Source organism: Haemaphysalis longicornis, unplaced genomic scaffold (assembly GCF_048455015.1).
Source record: "Haemaphysalis longicornis isolate Haplotype H1 unplaced genomic scaffold, Haemaphysalis longicornis Haplotype H1 scaffold_5, whole genome shotgun sequence".
Lineage (NCBI taxonomy): Eukaryota > Metazoa > Arthropoda > Arachnida > Ixodida > Ixodidae > Haemaphysalis > Haemaphysalis longicornis.
The window spans coordinates 75969966-75989632 of NW_027526385.1; the positions used below are offsets into that span (position 1 = coordinate 75969966).

The following is a 19667-nucleotide window of genomic DNA, read 5'->3' on the forward strand; positions in this document are numbered from 1 at the left end:
GCAACGTACCTAGTGTTAGCAGGAAGAGATCGCACTGTAGAATGGTTTACACCCTTAAGGGTGTAAATTACTGTCTATAACTAACACCGTTACACATTTTCCAAAAAGTAAGAAACCCTTTAAAAGTGTTTCGTCGTTTATAACCCCCTTACACCCCAGCAATAACACGAAAATACACCCTTTTAAAGGATGTTTTATCGTTAATTACACCCTTTCAAAGGGTGTTTTTATAGGATGCAAGGATGGTAGTTCTGGACAAAAAGGGTGTAAATCACTTTACAGTGTGATTGGGAAACAGCAACAAAGTTGTTTTGCTAGAAGAAATGGTTGCTTCTCAGACGAGGCACCTTCATTTGGCGGTTGTTCCTGGGGCAGTCTCAAAAGGGCGTATATAAACCATAAGCGATCGTGTCACCGATTCCAATCGCAGCGATGCTCACATTCAACATCCTGGGTATCCCACTGACTGGTTCGGACATCTGCGGCTTCTGGGACAACACCACCACCGAGCTGTGCAACCGGTGGCAGGCTTTAGGAGCCTTCTACCCGTTTGCCAGGAACCACAACGCCAAGGGAAACCTGGTAGGAATACTACGCAGCGAAACTAATTTTTGTTGATGGAGACAAAACTGTCAGATCCACGAGTATTCGGTTCAGTGGCAGTTGCCATAGAAATGAGAGAACGCGAACCTGTACTATAAGCTTGAAATAGCCTAACAATTGCTGTGAAAATAAGTCAAATAAATTTGATGGATGACTTTAAACGAACTATACAATCTTACGATGTTACAGTAAGTCTTGCGGTCTTTGCTTTCTGCCTAACAATTCTTGGTTCTCGCGTCTGCTATCACATTCAGCTATTTCAAGTTTAATCAAATAGCAAATACTATTTTGACATTGTGAGGATACTTCTAACTTCAAGGAAGTCGACTCCCAAGAGAATCAACGCGTTAACTGCGTTAAGAACTACGAAACGCAAACAAAAAAATTGTTCTAGGGTGCGTCAAGAGCAACAAATAAACCCCGCTCTCTTGGTTCCAGGACCAGGACCCTGCGGCCCTCGGGGGAAACGTAGCGGCGACGGCCAAGAAGACGCTCAAGATCCGCTACTGCTTCCTGCCCTACCTGTACACGCTGTTCCACCGGAGCCACGTTTACGGAGAGACCGTAGCTCGGCCGCTGTTCTTCGAGTGCGTGAGACTGTGTCATCTTTCCATGTAGTTTACGGTGTAGGACACAGTAAGCACTCTACGTTCCCAGTGTAAGAGCTTTGGCGGAATTGGCATTGTTCTAGCCTACACGTCCGCTCACAATGGGACCTATAAAGCGGGGTCAGCGCCACAGTCGAGTTGCTGTTGGCTATAGTTCCAGCTCACCATAACTAAAACAGAGCAAGTACTGGTTCATGTCTTTCTTTATTTGCGATAGAATTCCCGTTGGCATAAAAATTACCTATTTACAAGTATAGAGATGGGCACCCGTCTCTCGAAGAAAGTCAAGAAGGGAGCGGTGGTGGGGTCCCGCTGGAGGTTGGGGGGTCTTCCAGGATTGAGGCCTGTGTCTCTCAGGTGTCGCTTCCTGGCTGAGTCCATTGAAGGACGCGCCCATATTAGATGGTCCGCATCAGCTTGTTCGGCAGGAGTTGTGCAGAAGGTGCAGGTGTCATCGAACGGGATATGGTGGCGTGGTGGCCACGCCCGGGTCACAATAGGTGAAAGCGCCACTCCACCGCGAAGTCTGCGCATCAAAACCTCTTCCCAGCGAGCAAGTCTACTGGGGAGGTCCGTTCCACATGGTGGGATGAGGGCACGTGTGACACGACGCAGATCGTCCTTCCGTTGGAGAAAGTTTTATATTGGACCGGTTGTTAACATATTGGCAGCGGCCGAGGAATATACGTAGGGTGACAAGCCCTATCCGCTGCAATGTGAGCGGGGAGCGTATTCCACCGAACCCACACAACAGTTTGAGTGGGCAGGGGTACGTGTCTAGTAGTGTGTGGATGTCCCTTGAAAGAGTACAATGGTTGGATACTCGGCGTAAATCCCGTATCGGAACCATGGTTCAGAAGGAAATTTTAGCCTCATTGACCACTCTTGTGAGTGATGCCAACGAGCGAGTAATCTTTTTTCGGCTAAATTTTCTCTTTATTCGGTCCCTGCGTCCAATGGGCTGCAGATTCTGTTGATGCTATTGCAAGGCCCGGTATTAGATATCATGCCACAGGTATTCCATGGGGCGACAGCACTCAGTTCTGCTTTTGTCGGGGCTGAGTACTTGTTCGACGCGCGGTCACGTCACCAAACTTCTATATTAGGTGTGCAGCTGCTGCCCTTATTGACCCTTCAGGCTATGCACTACAGCAGGGTACAGCGAGCGAGTATCCCGCAGAAGTGCATATTCACAGAGCGCGAGGTCCTCGCTTGCGGGCATCTGTGGCAGCTCTATTGTTTAATGAACACTAATCTCACTACTCAGTTGTACAAGAGTAAATTGAGCTACCACGTTGTGTTGGGTCCCAGACATGGAGGTCAATTTCGTCTACACTTCCCAGAAGATTATCTAACAATACGCGTCACAGCCGAATGCTTCACTCAGTAGCGGCCTTAAGAGAAAGGATATAGAGAGCATCTGGTCATTTTGGGCAAAGGGTCATTTTGCGCATGAAAATAGGGGTTGGTGGTTGTCTGGGTGGAGCACGGCTCCATATTCCCAGGCCCTCTCTTCAACCAGGTTTATCACGCGGACTCAGTGCGACTCAGCGCGCATTGGAACGGAAGATCATAGGTGTAACATTAATGGACAAGAAGAGAGCTGAGTGGGTCAGGGAACAAGCGTGTGTTAAGGACTTATTAGTAGAAATTAGGAAGAAGAAATGGACGCGGGCAGGGCATTTAATGCGAAGGCAAGATAACCATTGGTCATTAAGGGTGACAGAGTGGACCCCTAGAGTAGGCGAGCGTTGCAGGGGGCGGCAGAAAGTTAGATGGGCAGATGATGATCAAGAAGTTTGCGGGGATAAATTGGTCGCAGTTAGCACAGGACCGGAATAACTGGAGATTAATGGGAGAGCCCTTCGCCCTGCAGTGGGCGTAGATAGACTGGTGGTGATGATGATGGTGATGATGATCACGCGGAGTTAGTCCTCCCGGTCAAAGCTGCTCAGGGCCGCCTCCCATGTGGGCATTCAAATTTTTATTTTTGGAAGTGCACGAATTTTAGCCTGTGTATGTTACGGTACGTGTTTGCTTGCAGTTGTCTCCAGTAGATGGCCTCAGAGGAGTTAAGTTCCCCGTGTAACTTCGCTCACCTTTGCGCAGGTTCCCCAGAGACGCAAACACGTACGCCATCGACTCGCAGTTCTTGTGGGGCTCGGCACTACTCGTGCTTCCCATATTGGAGCCCGTAAGTCTTCCGCGCAAGTGTTTGTCATAAATAGTCGATCCTCGTATAACCCTCCAGCTTTCACTTGTGTGCCGCCTCTATATACGTCCTTTTGGGCTGCAGCCGTTAATACCACAAAGAGTTTATTTCACAGAAGCTTTCTCTATACAGTCGCTTACCGCGAGTCGCTAACCAGGCCCTGCGGGCGCGCCCAGCGGAGGCTAGCTAGCGTTGTCGGCTAACGCAAAATCCAGGGTACGCATGCCCGTGGAGCACCAGTAGAATCAGTCCCCCTTGAAGCTTGACTGGCTTGACCGAAGATCCAAAAAAGCTTTGCTTTAATAAGGTTGGCGCTCACAACTTCGTGCAAATAACACACACTTGATTGTGATGTTTGATTAAGCTGCATACGCTTCGCGGGAAACACGACTGGAGCATTCCAGCATCCGCCGTGGTTCGGGGTCAGTTCATGGTAATATTTATTTAATGCATACTACCAGCCACCTCTTGGTTCCCTAGGCAGGAGTGTTGCATACTTGCAACGATGGAACCCAGTATAAAATGTATGTACAGTTCACAGCACAGAAGTAGTATCCAAACAGGACAATCACATAACAGGCTTGCGTGGGACATGTATGTGATTGGTCCCCAGAAGCGCAACAAGTGCGCTCCTGTGGACTACGTGCAGGGTCCCCTATCAGCAAAGACTGTAAAAGCCAGCCTAACAGTCCCTTTGTATAAGTCTATCCCGTAGCCGTTACTCTGAAAAAGCCTGCATGCGTGCCCTCGTGTGTCTCTGTTCCCAGAACGTTACGGAGGTGAAGCCGTACGTTCCCCGGGGCATCTGGTACGACGTCATGCTGGGGCTGCCGTTCCACAGCGCGGGCGAGGACTTCCAGATGACGCCGCTGAACGACTCGCTCTGCCTGCTCATCCGGGGAGGTCACGTGGTGCCCTCGCAGGAGCCCGCCCAGACCACCGCCGCCAGGTAGACTGCAACAACACGCCTATATAGGTAGCACCCATAGCGCGCAAACGCACATGTTCAGGCGTCGTGGTTTGCATTCTAATACAATAATTGAATTAAATTGACCTAGTGTTTCTATTCGCCGAATAAAGATAACCCTTGCTAGTTAGCAAGGGTTATCTTGCTAGCTCTGTGCATTGATAGAGCGTCCAGAACGCACCGCTGTAGAAGTCACATGACAGGTACGTTCTCAGTAGGCAATAATCACCAGAGGATGTATCAATTCTCATTACCACCTCGCCTAACTCAAGTAGACCCCCCAACGCTTATCTTCAACCCGCCTATACGCGCAGGAACTCACATGGAGAATCCTCCAGATTCGCACTCTTCCTTGCCGAGCGGCACTTCACCGCATAAACCCCTCCCTCTACCCCTGTTCCTATCTTCCACGTGTGGCAGTTGTGCCCCACTTCATGTGTGGATGCTCTAGTGACTCTTTCCTTCTAATTTCCTCCCAGAGCAGTGGGAGGAGGCATATATCTGACCCGGGGACACACCTCTCCCTCGTGGATTAAGGTTGCGGTAGTTGCTGCCAGGCTGACACATGCGCCCACGCCGACCCCCTAACCCTACTGCGATCAATATTCCCTCCCCCTCTCCCTCTCAACTTGTTACCACGCTCTGTTGGTGTTCAAGCTGTTGTGATGTGCGCAAGCTTGCGCAGCTCGACCACGTGCCCCCAACCCGAGCATCGTCTTTCACTCGCAGCCGACTGAAGCCGTTCAATCTTCTCGTGGCCCAGAACCACGATGGGATGGCCACTGGGGAGCTCTACTGGGACGACGGCGAATACATCGGTGAGCGAGCGGGACAACAAAGTCCCCACTGTGACTTCCGGAGGGTTGATTTTACTCACCTAAGGCGGTATCTGTAAACGTTGCGAAATTAATATAATACGCACAAGGAGTGTCGATGGCCGCGTGCTGCTGCTGTTTCCCAAAGAGGGAACACAAGATCAACCAGCAAGCTTTCTTCTGTCCTCTTTTCTGAACCCTTATAGTAGTCATGGGTGTAAGAAATCGAGTACGGATTAGTAATATATCGATCCCGGATATATCGAACCGTGGTATATCGAACTATTGCATATATCTAACAGTCCAAATGTCCCCTTGAAAATCTTATGCAAAATAAAATATTTTATATATCGAATGATAGATATATAGAACTATTTTGCGATCCCCTTGGAGTTCGATGTATCCGGGATCGATTACCACACAAGCTCAGAGGTTTGGTCGTCTTGCAGCAGCGACAAGTTAGTTACCTTCGTGCCACATCCATATTTACAAACAACTCGAGGTAACTCGCACAAGAACGCAAAGTGCGTGAACGTACCACACAAGCTGCACAAGGAAAGGAACGATGCCGTATGCATGTGGCGTGTCTAGTCGCTGTTTTAGCATAGCTGCCTTGCTAAAATAGCTCTACTGATAATTGCTTGACTTGAGCCGGGCGTTGAAGGTAGATCTTACGGGACCCTATTTTGCGAATTTCTCGAATTAACCAACAAAATCAGATTTCCACCGCAATTGCCAATATATCTTGCGTAATGTTTTCCCAATTTTACGAAGTTACGGTTTCAACAAAATAATTTACGGGTCCTGGTTACTTTGTGAAATCGATATTTGCCTTCATTTACTACAGTAAGACCCCTATTTTGAGGGTATATATGTGATGGTACTGGTAGCACGTCATTCTTCTATATAGCTACATCCTAGCGTGGTTGAGCGAGCGGATACAATCCTTGGTACCTATTACTCCAGTAGTTCCAAAGTATGCAGTATTTGAATTTTCCCGCCTCGAGTAACAGATGCTGTTTCCATACGCAGGGTCGTACGAAAAAGGAGAGTACAGCCTCATCAAGTTCACCGCTGTGAAGGTGAGAAACAACGCGCCTCTGTGCTTGAGCTCCGCCTGCTGAGAGTTTCGCTTTATACAGGAAATCCCTTTTTGCACCCTGTGGACAAGTCTTTCAGTTGCACAAAGTTTTTAAACGGAATATTGTGCGCAACGGCTCATTTAGTTCGACAGTTTCAGTTGTACTATTGACGGATGGGAAACCAGCGAAAAAAAAGACGCAACACACAGGAAAGACGAGACAACACAGCGCTCTCCTCCGTGTTGCATCCTTTTTTCTCTGGTTTCCCATACGTCAATACGTACTTACCAACTGGCACAGCAAGCTGCACTTCCTCAGTTGTGCTAATCCGGTTTATCTCGCAAAGCTCATCGAGCGTGGCCTTTCCTATATTTCTTTGTCTTAAGTGTGTCTTTCTGCTCTTGTTGTGTAAGGATAGCGTCTGCATTTCGTTCCATCAAAACGATTCGCCGCAAAATTCAAACGCATGCTTCCGCGGATGCGCATTTGACCTGTTTGGCGCACTAGTGGCGCACACAATTTTGGCGCACCCATGTAAGGGTGCGAGAGAAGTCGCGCGCGTACGTTGGAAGGTAAGAGTTTACTTTCTCGACCACTTGGGCTCACTACATCCAACGAGTCATTAGATCCAACGATTCAGAAGATCCACTAGGTCACGCGATGACCGAGTCAGAAGATCCAACGAGTCAAGAGATCCCTACGGCAGACAGATGACGCTGACTTTGCTGTATGTCATGTTTGAAACGGGTAGAATCGGCGACAGAGACGAGCAAGGACGAGTAAGACGAGTAGGGAATACGAGTAAGGGAGTAGACGGGATGAGCGCTGGCAGTGCAACTGTAGAAAGCATGCGCTAGATAACATAATTTTGTCAAACGTCACCAAATTTGACGAGCTTCGGTCTATAACATGATGCGCATGCAATTGAGTTTGTGGAAACATTTTTCTGTTTTGTTTCGGAAGTCAGTGTCGGCGCAGTGGTATCGGTTGTACCCTTCCAGTGAAAAACATGGGAAGCATTTGAGCTGCCGAAACCACAAAAAAAATCACTATCCCTTCTTAAAGAAAGTTCAGAGAAGCGCAAAAGCTTCGTCCATTTCAAGAAAAGTGCGTCCAATCGATCATCAAACCTTGAAACACCCGAATCGCGAACTAAGAGTGAACCAATGCGGCAATTTTTCGCGTACTATGCGTAAACGCATGCGCGAACGTTCTAAATGTATGCCGATACGTAGTTTATGAGATAAAGATATACTTTGCTACTCCTCATTCATATCGATGCATGTTGTCTTATCTAGAACCGTTCCTTTTTCGCGATTTTCAAATGACCTTTTTGACACAATGGAAGCTTAGTTTCACGCACGCGCCGTGTGTCCAAAAATCTTATCACAGCTTTCCGGTCGACCTACCGGTCTATATGGAAATTCAATCGGTTTCTAACGAAAAATTTCGCTTTAAAATCTATGTTACAGCAACGTGTCTACACCACGGCTGAAGCTGGAGCGTTCAGCTGGTGCTTCCTCCTCTCTCCCACGCCTCGGCAAACTGTCATGTGTTACGGACATTTAACATACGAAAGCTCGAGGACGCGGGTTCGATTCCGGGCCGCGGTGGCCGCTTTTCTGATGGAGGCGAGCAGCGAAAACACCCATGTGTTCAAGATTTCGGCGCACACGGTGGTCAAAATTAATCCGGAGCCCTCCACTACGCCGCGCCTCATCGTCTGTGTAGCGTCGGCGCGTTAAACCTCATAATCAACAATCAACATAGAAGCAATCAACATAGGAATGCACTGTCGCGTCAAAACGCAGTGATAGCAACTACTGGCAGCTGCAAGTCATGTTGCTTCGTTACTGCCCGTGTTGCTTTGTGACTCAACAGGCCGGGTGTGCGCTTTCAAGCTTCGACCGTGCGTGATAGCAGTGACACGCGTGTGACCATCGGTGACATTTGTGTGCGCAGAACACGGTGTCGAGCCTGTGCGTGCACTGCGCCTACGACAGCATCATGCTGCTCAACGCGATCACGGTGTACGGCGTCACCGACAAGCCGCGCGACGTCCAGTTCAACCGGCAGCCCACAAACTTCACCTACAACCCGGCCGGACAGGTGAGTATATGCCGAGCCAAAGGCGTACCAACAGGGACAGTGGGTGGGGATGCGAATGCGGCGTTCCGTTCCCAGTACAAGCCCGAATATGCCGCGCACTGCCTTTGAACCGACTTAGGCACCAGACTACCCTTATTCACAAAAAGAATGTGTAGAATTGAGCTAACAGAACATTGCTAAGGGTCGAGCCCAGGTCGTTTACCCCAAAACCCATGATTTTACCCCTAGGTTATAGATGCACGATATTGTAGGTGCGGAGTATACCTTAGGATCGCACAATGTTCGTCCGCGTCCGTGCGCATAGTATTTACAATCTCAAAAAATCACACTTGCGGGCACCGGCAGGATTCGAGCCTGTGCCTGGTAGACCAGACAGAGTTAGTGTCAGTCGTCTTACCCATTGTTAGTACCCGAGAGTCAAACGGCTTACTCCCTCACCTGTAACGGTGCGGAGTACCTTAGGACCTCCCAATGTCCGTCCGCGTCCATCCGTGCGCACACCACCATCAAGCGAAAATGAAGCGAAATGCGATTTGAGCCGTGAGTTGCAGTTCCATTTGGGGAATAATCAAGGTGCAACTCACGGCTCAAATCGAATGACGGTCGGGGCGCAACTTGGATGTCATTTCGAGTCCCCGTACTCCGCACCAGGGCCGTACCCAGAGGGGGGGTTTGGGGGTTCGAGCCCTTCCCGAAATCTTTTTCAGGCAGGTCGTAAGCAATATACTTACTGTTGCTTTCAGCAAAACTACCCCTTGCCAAAATCCGTAATCTCCCCTAAAAAAATTTCTGGCTACGGCCTTGCTCCGCACCCTCGCCATCATCCACGGAGTGGAGATGCTGCCAAATTTTTTCTTCCCTTGGCAACACTGAACACCACCATGATAGTGCCCGCCGTGTCTGCGCTTGCGTCCGCATCTCACAGGAAAAAAAAAGAAACTTGCCCCAACATTTGTCGCCTGCGCCGTTATTATGTGATTGTCGGCCGTGGCATCAACAGATATGAATACTCGTGGTGACATTGTGTGGGGATGCTTTACTTGCCCTTGAGAACTCGATTGATTGTAGGCCCTAACGCGCCGACGCAACGCAGGGCAGGCGATGAGGCGTGCCGTAGCGGAGGGCTCCGGATTAATTTTGACCACCTAGGGATCTCTAACGTGCGCCGAAATCTCGTACACACGGGCGTTTCTGCCTTCCGCCTACATCAGAAAAGCGGCCGCCACGGCCGGGAATCGAACCCGCGTCCTCGTGCTCAGCAGCGCAACGCTTTAGCTATACTGAGCCGCCGCTGCGGGTTACCTTGAAAACTCCGCATCCCCACCGGAGAATCGAGCCGCGATTGCGAAAGAAAGCGGCACGACGCACGAAATGTCTACGCTATAGAGCAGTTGCCCGCGGGCACTGTTGCGGAGTTACCACTCCGGAACTGGAATGACTTCGGATTCACTCCACCTTTTCCCAACACCGGAATGGAATGGCAATGGAATGGCAACCACGCTTGGAGGAATAGAATGGGAATCCGGTCGCCCAGAATGGAATAGGAGACTTTTAGACGAGCTGTGTAGGAATTTTTCTGCCAAACGAAGGGAAATGTCTCTGTCGGAGATCTTCATGGAGTCTGGGTGCCTCCGTTCAGGCTCCCACTGATGGCCTTCTCGGTGAAGTCCACTAGGACACGTTGCTCGTCCTTGGTCCTCTGGGTGGCCAGCCACTCTATAGTGTAGTGTTGTCTAATTTGTGCATAGAGGGGGCACTCCCAACGAGTTGTGTAGATTTTCACCTGGGATATACTCTGCCAAACTGGCTCTTGATCCAGCAAAGTTTACATAGATCATTTTGTAATAACTTCTCCTTTTTTAGGGGGGCGTTTTAGGGCTGTGAAGAAACACGTAGGGGGGTTCCTGAACGCGTTGACGATGAGGAGCTTTGCTTGGCGCGGTGCTGTTCAGTTCTGAGGTGGGTCGAGGATGTCATGGGACTGGGATGTGAGAGACACTCCCGGGTAGCCAAGTACACTGACTGGTTACCTGTGACTCCCTCGGTTTGCGCCGAAGACCAAACATAAACGAAAATATGAAAAAGACAATCTGGAGTTTCGCTAAGAGCTTCCGGCATTCATTGTTTACAGCCTGCATAGGTCTCGGAAAACACGCATAAAAATAGCGAACTTGTGGCTAGATAGCGAGAGTGAGAGAGTAAACATTTATTTCAGAATACTGGGGGGAGAGGGGAGGGTAAAGAAGGTTGTTGAAGAAAACAACGGGCAAGGGCGCCCAGCCTAGTCCGGCGGACCACGTGTCACGGCCGCTGTCCTACAGGAGAGTTTGTTGCTGGGCTAGTTGGTGCATCCTGAGTTTAGAAGAAACCAGCTGAACATTGAAAACAAAAGACTAAGTGTTAACAAAGAAGTGACAGGGACACTGCTGGACTAGCAACTGAACGCTGACCTAGCCCGTTCGACCAGAGCAGCCTGGTCCTCCAGCCCGTCCGCTGCGCAGCACGCACTCCTACTGCACTCTGCTGCTCGTAGTTTGGGGGGGGGGGGGGGGGGGGGTTAGTAGGGCACTGCCATACCAAGTGGAGTGTTTGTTAATTGGGAGTTCAAGTTTGTGCAGTTTAGAGAGTGGGTGGTCGGAGCAATGCGGTGTAGATGTTGGTGGTTATAGAAAGTGTTCGTCTGTTGGCGGCGCCTGATCCGTACGTCTGCGATGGGAAGGGAGGGGCGAGGTGGTGGTAGAGGCGGCGGGACTGACGGTAGTGGGAGAGCACATCGGTGTATTCGTGGGGGGTAGAGATTGGAGGGTAGGGGTGTCTGGGGGTGGTGGGTGGTTCATCCCCTCCGGCAATGCCCGGTAGCGGCAGACGATGCACGCTGGCACTGTTTTTCTTTTTTTTTTTTCTGCGAGACGCGGGCGCAGAGCGCATGCGCAGGCACAGTGGCCACTGTCATGGTGGTTTTCAGTGTTGCCAAGCGACGAAATCGCCTGCTAAACTTTTCTGTAAACTCTGGTACGGTGTTAAAATGCCCAGCCGGTGGAGACGTTCTAAGTAAAGTTGGGAAGCCCAAGGGCTGCCTTATACGACCTTCGTATTAGTGTGTCGATCTTGGCGATTTCCTGGGATTTTAGAGCGAGGTATGGGGCCCCATACACTATGCGGCTCGTGATCATGGATTGCACTATCCGGCAGGTGTCTGCCTCCCGGAGTCAGTGTCAGCGGGAGCATATTCGTTGGATAAGGGAAGTCAGTTGGGATACCGTGGTCCGGATTTTGGAGAGAAAGGCTGCCGCCGAGCCGGTGGGATGGTATTGCACGCCGAGTATGCGTAGAGTTTTGACCGTCGGTATTGGCTCGGCATCGATGGTAACCGTCGGGTTGGGGGTGGGCTGTGGGCGGCTACCGCTAGTTCTCCCGTGTATACATATAGAATTAAGAAGAGCAGATATGGAGGTTTAGCAGCAGAGCCCGCTGTTCCTTATGGGTGACAACCGGTCTTGCTGGTGGCCAGGAAAGCCCTTGCGAATCCAGAGAGTAACGCCATCTGCATAAAATGCATGAAAAATGCTTGGTATGGAATATAGCAGTGCTGCAGTGGTGGGAGAGCTGCCAGGGCAATATTAAGAGTAGAAGCGATATAACAGGGTCTTGTGGTGTGCCCTGCGCTGATGTGTGAAAGCGGTTCGTCTTGTGAGGGCCGATGCTCAGAGTAGCTGTGCGGTTGAAAAGGAACGCTCGGACATATAGTCGTACGTCGCGGCGCCGCATCCGGTGTGCTGTAGCTGAGTTAAAATCACTCATTGAGTCACGTTATAAAATGCCCCCTCTACGTCTAGTGCTAGAATGGAGCTTGGGTGGGACTAGCTCAGTTTGTCGATGACTTCTTCTTTTATCTGGAGGTGTATGTCTTGGGCGTAGATATTGGCCCGGAACCCGAACATTGTGTGGGGTAGCTAATTGGCAGTGCTTTCGAGATTAGTTGTGAGCCGATGGGTGACCAGGTATTCCAGTAGCTTGCCAATACATGAGGTCAGGGCTATGGGCCGGAGATTATCCAACTGGATTAGCTTATTGAGCTTTGGGAGATGGCTGATATCTCCATGGCGCCATTGTAATGGTAACGTGCTGCGGCTCCAATGGTCATTGTAGCATTTGAGAAGGTGCGTTATTTCGGATGAGTTTGATGGTATTGCGGTATTGCGGATGCGAAACATGTCTGGGTGCGGTATTGCGGATACCGCAATACCACACCCGGATTACGATCCCTCGACAATACCGGAGCTTGGCTTGAAGGAGTTCTGTGCTGGTAAAAGGGGCGTAGAGGTCTAGGTTTTATTTATTTATTTATTTATTTATTTATTTATTTATTTATTTATTTATTTATTTATTTATTTATTTATTTATTTATTTATTTATTTATTTATTTGTTTGTTTGTTTGTTTGTTTGTTTGTTTTGAAAAGGTGTTTATTGGTAGGGAATGGTAGCGTTCCAGGTGATGGTATTCAGGTAGACGCCAAGAGGACTAGCCGGAGCAATTGTCACGGTGCAGCGAGCTATCCGAGGTCATGGCGCGCTCTCAGCGAGACCGCGGTGCTGTATCCTCGTCGTCTTCACAGTCCCCATTCACTGCATACCCATTATTGCCCATGGCCACATATCATAGCACACCCACATTGGGCATAGTGCGTCCTTCGCAGTGTCTAATAGCATACTCTAAATGGGCGAATCTTTTTCACTGCAATTACCCCCCGCGGACAAAAGGAGCCATCCTGCCGACCTAAGGGCAAGATAAAACCATCGGTTCGTGGTAAGCCTTGAGACGGTCAACGTGCAGTTTCGTGACACGCGTGACAACGGTAGTGTGTGCAATGTTGTTAATGATGATGATGTAGTGGCTTTAGCTGGTAGACTAGCAAATTCTACCGGCAAATGGTCGAACATACAACGTCGAATCAGCCCTAGTAACGTTGGAATCAGCAACGGGGACGCGCAAGCGCAGGCATGGCGACGCACACACATGGTTGGTAGCATGCGCGCCACGTCAGTGAATACACCGATACGGTCCCTAACACCGAGTACGAACAGCGGTGTTCTTTTGTCGGCTGCGCAAAAGAATAGGTGTGTTCCAAGCGAAGGTGTCGGTAGTACTTGCCTGGGAACGGAATGCTGAGTTTCTTCTTTCTCCCTCCGTCGAAGGCGTCTCTCTTCGCATGCCGTAGTCTAGTTTGTCGAATCAAACTTGTTTCACAGACCCCTAAAAGCGAGACAACTTCCCCATCCCGAATTGCCGCCAATATCATAGACGTTCAAATGCAAAGAACAGAATAATGCGGAAGGTGTGCCTTCTACATTATCATTTTTTTATCTCCACATTACCCGCAGTTCATGAAGGTCTCCAGCCTCCATTACCAGCTGACAAAACCGTTCGTCCTGACGTGGGGCCGCTGAGGGAGCCATGCCTGCTGCAGTCCTGTTGGAGGCGTTCAATAAAGTATCGGAGCATCTACCAACTCACGAGATACTCGTGTTTTGTAACTTGAAGAGTAGACCTGCTGTACATAACAAACACGGGATCAATTACTGCCCCAATTTTTCCTCGCCACGAATTCGCCTTTTGCTTTATGTTACATGGTTAAAGCTCCAAATGAGCGTTCGCGCTTCACTTCGAGAGCACGTATGTGTAACGGCACACTTCTCGAGCCGATTTGAAAAAAAAATTACACCATCTACCCGTAGGGGAACCCTGAGTAGTAAGCGAAGCAGCCATGGGGTCGACTGAAGTTCCCATTAGTTTTCTGTTCGTCGTTTCCGTTGACGTTCAGCTTCGCGTACCTTCGTTGTATCAGTACCTTCTTGACGCAGTTTGAATGAGTGAAGGACATAAGGCGCGTTCGTAGCACATGCTCCCGTCTCGGTTTGTAGCGCAGTGGGAAGAGCGCCACTTCTCCTCCCCCTTTGCGGCCAGACAGTCGTGGGATCGAAACGGCGCCGCCTAACTATTCCTTTTATTTATAGTGTACTGCGCTGACGTCAGGCCAAGCGCTGACGGGGCTGAAGAGACGCGCATGCGCTGTAGAGTGCGGACGGCGGACAACGACGAGGGAGGGAGGGTCACAGCCCCGAGCATGAGATGCTTCGCATCTAAAAAATGGCGCAGCCGTGTCCGAAAACATGTGCACCGTAGTATGGAACACGACGTATATTAGCTTCATGCCACGTGTTTAAAATGTATGTGCTCTCTTGACTCTCTACCAAACGGAAGGGGAACGCTCGAATTTAGCGTCTCCCCTATTTGGCACCTCGCGCCCCTTGCCTAGGGCATATTCTTTGTTTTCCAGAAGCTCCGAGCCTGATACCGTGCTTTCTGCATTCCCACAATTTTAATTTTATTTTTAGCCACGACATTTAACTTCCACGTATATATTTGAAACATCAAATAATTCGCGAATAGTGTTTGCTATTCCATTCGATTCGCAGCGCACTTTTCTCGTTCGAAGTACTCGACGTTTTCGAATATTCGAAATTTACGAAATAACACAGCTGTAAAAGTCGGCTCTGCCGCATGACATAAACGCTGTTCAGCTTCACCACACGGTAGGCCCCTTCGTGTTGGCTCTTTAGCATGACGCTGGAGTTGTGCAGGGAAAGCCCAACACGCGGAAAAGCCCAACACGCGCAAGCTGTCCGCGATAGAGGCGCATACTAGCTAATTGTACGTTAGCTGAAGTAAAACGCTCGTTGTGTAAATAAAAACTATATAAGCAAAAAATAAGCCACCCGTCAATATGGTGGCATTAGTCAAGAAGCAAGAGTTGCATAGCCTTTTTTTCATGACTGGAGGGTGGTGCCAAATATATACTCCACTGCATGTTGAGCAACTCGGCTTTCTTAATGCAATGAATGCCGAATTTTTGTTCCGTTGCCTTGCTATTGGGTCATAGAGATTTTTTTCTGCCATCTCTTTATGAAGGACCAGTACATTAACACTCGGATTTAATTCCCGACTACCTAAGTTTTCCTGTTTTTCTTCGTAGCCACATTTTAGAACATCGATACATACAGAAGCAAAAATATTCCTATTAGGAAATACATAGTCAATTTCTATTCGCAGTCAGTTTGTAATATTCGTATTTGACTTAAGCGCTAACCACATGGAGCGATTTTTCCAGCGACGCGACGAGCGACGCGACTAGGATCCGCAGTCGCCGAACCGAAGTCGCTCGCCGAGGCAACCACATGACAGCGACTGCTCGAGCGACTGAGGATGGCGATTTCAATGTTGCCGCACACACGCGCTTGGTACGCTGGTTGTTTGCAAACATTTTTTTGTTCATTTGTCATAAAAAGCATGACTAAAAAGTATTACGCCTTTCTACCTTGCTTTTTGCACTTCATTGCATCTTTAAAACTGGTTTGGGTTAGCGATAGCGCACGCTTTTCCTTCTGCGCCTCGTCTCTCGGCTCCAACATGAACGCCGTGAAGAATTCGCTTTCTTGACGTCATTTTTCCCACACGGGTCTCACCCAGTGTGTGCGGGAGCCTTCTTGCTCCTGCTTCAGCGTGTACACAAGCTTTGCCACGCGAAGCTTTCTTTTCCGCTGCACCGCTGCGGAAAATCCGCTGCTCCGCTGCGTGGATTTGCAAAGTCTTCCCCCCGTTCTCTTCCAAAACCGGAGGTTGCGTGCTTACGTAGGGGCTCTCCTATTGGCTAGTCGCTGAGGCCACTTCCGGGAGGCGAGCGACTGTTTCTGGCGGCCCAGAACCGAGCGATTCGATGAGCGACTTGGTCCGCGGCGAAAAGTAGTTCGTCGCTAGTCGCGTCGCGCCCCAAGTCGCTCGCAAAATCGCTCCAAGTGGTTGGGGCTTTACAGTCGCGAATTTGATATTCATAAGCCTCGAGAAATAATTAATCAGATGTCTTAAAAACTTGCAGCTTCTTCAATGAGGTTCCAAAGCATATTTTGAGCAAAGTCAATAAACTCGGCAAAAGCAAGGTCATGTGCTGAAAGACATTTGAACCATATATCATTTTTTCGTTTGAGGACTCTGGTAGCAGAAAACTGACGATTTTATTGCAAAGGTTGCAACCCTTTTCCAGTGCTTGCTTCGAATCTTCGCTATCCTACATTCTCGAGCAGAGACCCCTGCTATTGGCAGGGGTACATCCATCATTTGCTCTTCGTCGACACGGCTGCAGCATTAACCCACACAATTGCATGCGCATTACCATCATCATCATCGACATCAGTCTATCTATTCCCACTGCAGAGCAAAGGCCTCTTCCATATATCTCCAATTAAACCGGTCCTATGCTTAATGCGACCAATTTATCCCCGCAAGCTTCTTGATCTCATCTGCCCATCTAACTTTCTGCCGCCCCCTGCCACGTACACTTGCCTTCTCTAGAGATCCACTCTGTTACCCTTAATGACCAACGGTTATCTTGCCCTCGCATTACATGGCCTGCCCATGCCCATTTCTCTTCTTAATTTCTACTAATATAACATGCTTTTGTTCCCTGACCCACTCCGGTTTCTTCTTGTCCCTTAACATTACACCTACCATCTTCTGTTCCATTGCTCGCTTCCAGTCCATCCGTGTTTAATTTACATTAAAGGGCCATAAAGACAAACTACAAGTTTAGTTCATTAAAAATACTGCTTTGTCTATCAATACCAGCGGTATTAATTTTTTTGCAAACTTCAAACAAATAATGTAGATGGTAATGAAAACAGATGAAGCAGTGGTGAATCCCCAGCCACCTTCCGGCAACTTCTCTACAATGTCGCAGCAACTTGTGCGATTGGCGACCACTGAACTAAGTCGACGCCAGGAAACATTGCTCGGCGTTTGTAGCAGGGCCTTCTGTACCGTTTGATCGTATCACTTGAATGATAATGTGCACTGATAACTGATAAGCTTGAAAACACTTCTTCCATTCGTGAACGATCCTATTGCAGCAACCATGTCAGTCAACACAGAAAGGCAGTGCAGGATTGCCGAAAATCAAGTAAAAAATCTTCACAACATACACGGGTTTTCATTGCATTTATAAACTCTGCCAATTTCAGCCTAACTCGGTGCTGCGATCATCAAGGCCACAAGGTCCTCTGCAGAACCTCTAGGTATTTTCAAGTACTTCCGAGTACCACTAGGTACCCCCACAGCAACTCTAGGTATCTCTAAGACATCTTCAATGATGGCATAGCAAGTGTTGCACTGTTCTGTCATTAAATCAAATTTCGGCCCTATACTTCCCATGCATTTTTTGCCATTTTGAGGTACATTTTGCTTGGCATCTAATAAAGGTGTCTACATAATGTATACATCATTTTCTTTCAAATTTTGTGCTCTTTTAACTGTACGAGAATGATAAACATCGTTAAAAAATTCCGTTTTGTATAATTTTTTGTCCGTTAGTACCTAAATTTTGCCATTATTTTAGTATTAATAGTCGTGTAACAAAAAAACTGTTGCATGCATATTTTCAATTCTAGTACATCACGTGTGCCAAGCTATGTAGATGACTGGGGAAAAAAATCAGCTCGTTGCCGTGGAAGATACAGGAAATAATGGTACCTATGTAATAAAAGACATTGTTTTGAGATAATTGAGTTTAAAGTAAAAAAAGACGTGAAAAACAATACTTTTTTGCCAAAAACATCACTGGAGCCATTTATTTATGAAGCACCAGCTTCGTAATCACCGCCGAAGTCATTTTTTTGCTTTCAGCCGGTCGTCTGTCCTCCCTTGACTATTATTGTGCACCATCATACAGATCTGTTCATAAAGTATTTCACTTGTGGTCAACCTATTTAAGCCACTTGATGGTGGTGTTGCGCCCTGGTTTTGGTCTAAATGATTTCAAAAGCTGGCTCATGCGTTGCTACCATCATTTCATGAAAGAACAGCATCCAATGTTGGAATCATGAGAGCGTGAAGCCCAGAAAAGATGTTTTTTCGTGCGCGGCTTCGAAGGAAAATGTGTAAAAAACGTGCAACGGGGTCTTTGGATTGCCCTCGCTGAAAAATCAGCTATGCAATGGTTGCTAAGCAATTTCTTAATACAGCTGGTTCCAGAAAAGCGTTTTGATCTGGAACTGGAAGTTTTTTGGTGAAAAAAATGACAATAAACACCGAGAACATTCTTAAAGAGGATGTGGGCACTTACTACTTGCTTACGGGAAAACTGTTTTTTAGTGAGAAATATGACTTTTTAAGGCAAGTGTGAATATGGAAAATGTGCACAAGGCACTGACCTTTCCTAATTGCGAAGAAAAACAAAAAGTCATTTTTTCAAAATTTCGCCTTACCCTGTGCCCTTAAGCAGGCACTTTCACGACAGCATTGCTGGCACATGCAAGACCAGATCATTCATTACCTCAAACCAGTACCTTTCATAACACTACGGATTGCGCTGGACAGAAGGGAAAAAACTAGCACTCTACTCATATATGGTAGCTCCGTGGACGTTTAAACAAAATTTTAGAATAAGAGTTACTTTACCTGTGCTGTGCAGGGCCCCATGCTTTCCATAGTACCGACAGGAGATGCTTTACAGCCACTTTAAACTGCGAATAACAGGCTAGGGTCAAACTAGGGCTAAATGGAGAAATGCTGCACTCGGTGTCTAGAAAATCATTGTGCCTGTTTGTCTGCAAACAACCAAAACCAACCTGCGATCGAGCAAATCTTGTGCTGGCACGAAGCACAAGAGAGTAATTTTCTGAAATGCATAACAAACGTGCTGCAGCCTCTGAAAGTCGGTTAATAAGCATTTGAGAAAAGCTAAGGATGTTGCACTGCTTGACTGGCATGACACAGTCAGTAGCTTCCATTTTGCAAGCTGTCAAACTCTGTTCTCATTTCCTGCTTCTAGCAGCATAGCCGAAACAGCCCATTCTGCTGAGCATAAGCATGCAACAGCTGCCTTCGTGACAACAGGGTTGCATACAACGCAAGGAAAAAAGAACTACAACTTGGCGATTCCTTGGCCCTTTGATGCCCAGTGTCACTCAGGGGCAACAACTCGAACAATGTTTTTTACTCTCGCACTTTGTGGTCTTTTTCGACATTTAACACGATCTATCGACATACAAAGGATCCCACACCTTCATAAATTGAAGGAGAGGGCAGCACGCACTTCCGTGTGCTAAAAAAAATATTGTTTACGCGTGTCAACTCGCATCGAGCCTGGGTGGCTCAATGGGCTAGTGACAGGTAAGTGAAATTGTGCAATTTCACTGCTATTACAAACGATAGCAATACA

At 48.2% G+C, this 19667-nt stretch overlaps 1 protein-coding gene across 1 annotated transcript in view; it reads left to right on the forward strand.

Moving 5' to 3' along the window:
• The window catches only part of LOC144139291 (lysosomal alpha-glucosidase-like), a 35662-nt gene extending 21754 nt beyond the window's left edge, over positions 1 to 13908 (forward strand). The window contains exons 13-20 of the mRNA XM_077671686.1: positions 431 to 582; positions 1042 to 1190; positions 3321 to 3405; positions 4191 to 4372; positions 5120 to 5208; positions 6238 to 6287; positions 8250 to 8396; positions 13780 to 13908. Coding sequence (XP_077527812.1) covers positions 431 to 582; positions 1042 to 1190; positions 3321 to 3405; positions 4191 to 4372; positions 5120 to 5208; positions 6238 to 6287; positions 8250 to 8396; positions 13780 to 13845 — 920 coding nt within the window. The 3' untranslated portion in view covers positions 13846 to 13908. The remainder of the gene's footprint in view (positions 1 to 430; positions 583 to 1041; positions 1191 to 3320; positions 3406 to 4190; positions 4373 to 5119; positions 5209 to 6237; positions 6288 to 8249; positions 8397 to 13779) is intronic.
• The last annotated feature ends 5759 nt before the right edge of the window (positions 13909 to 19667 follow it).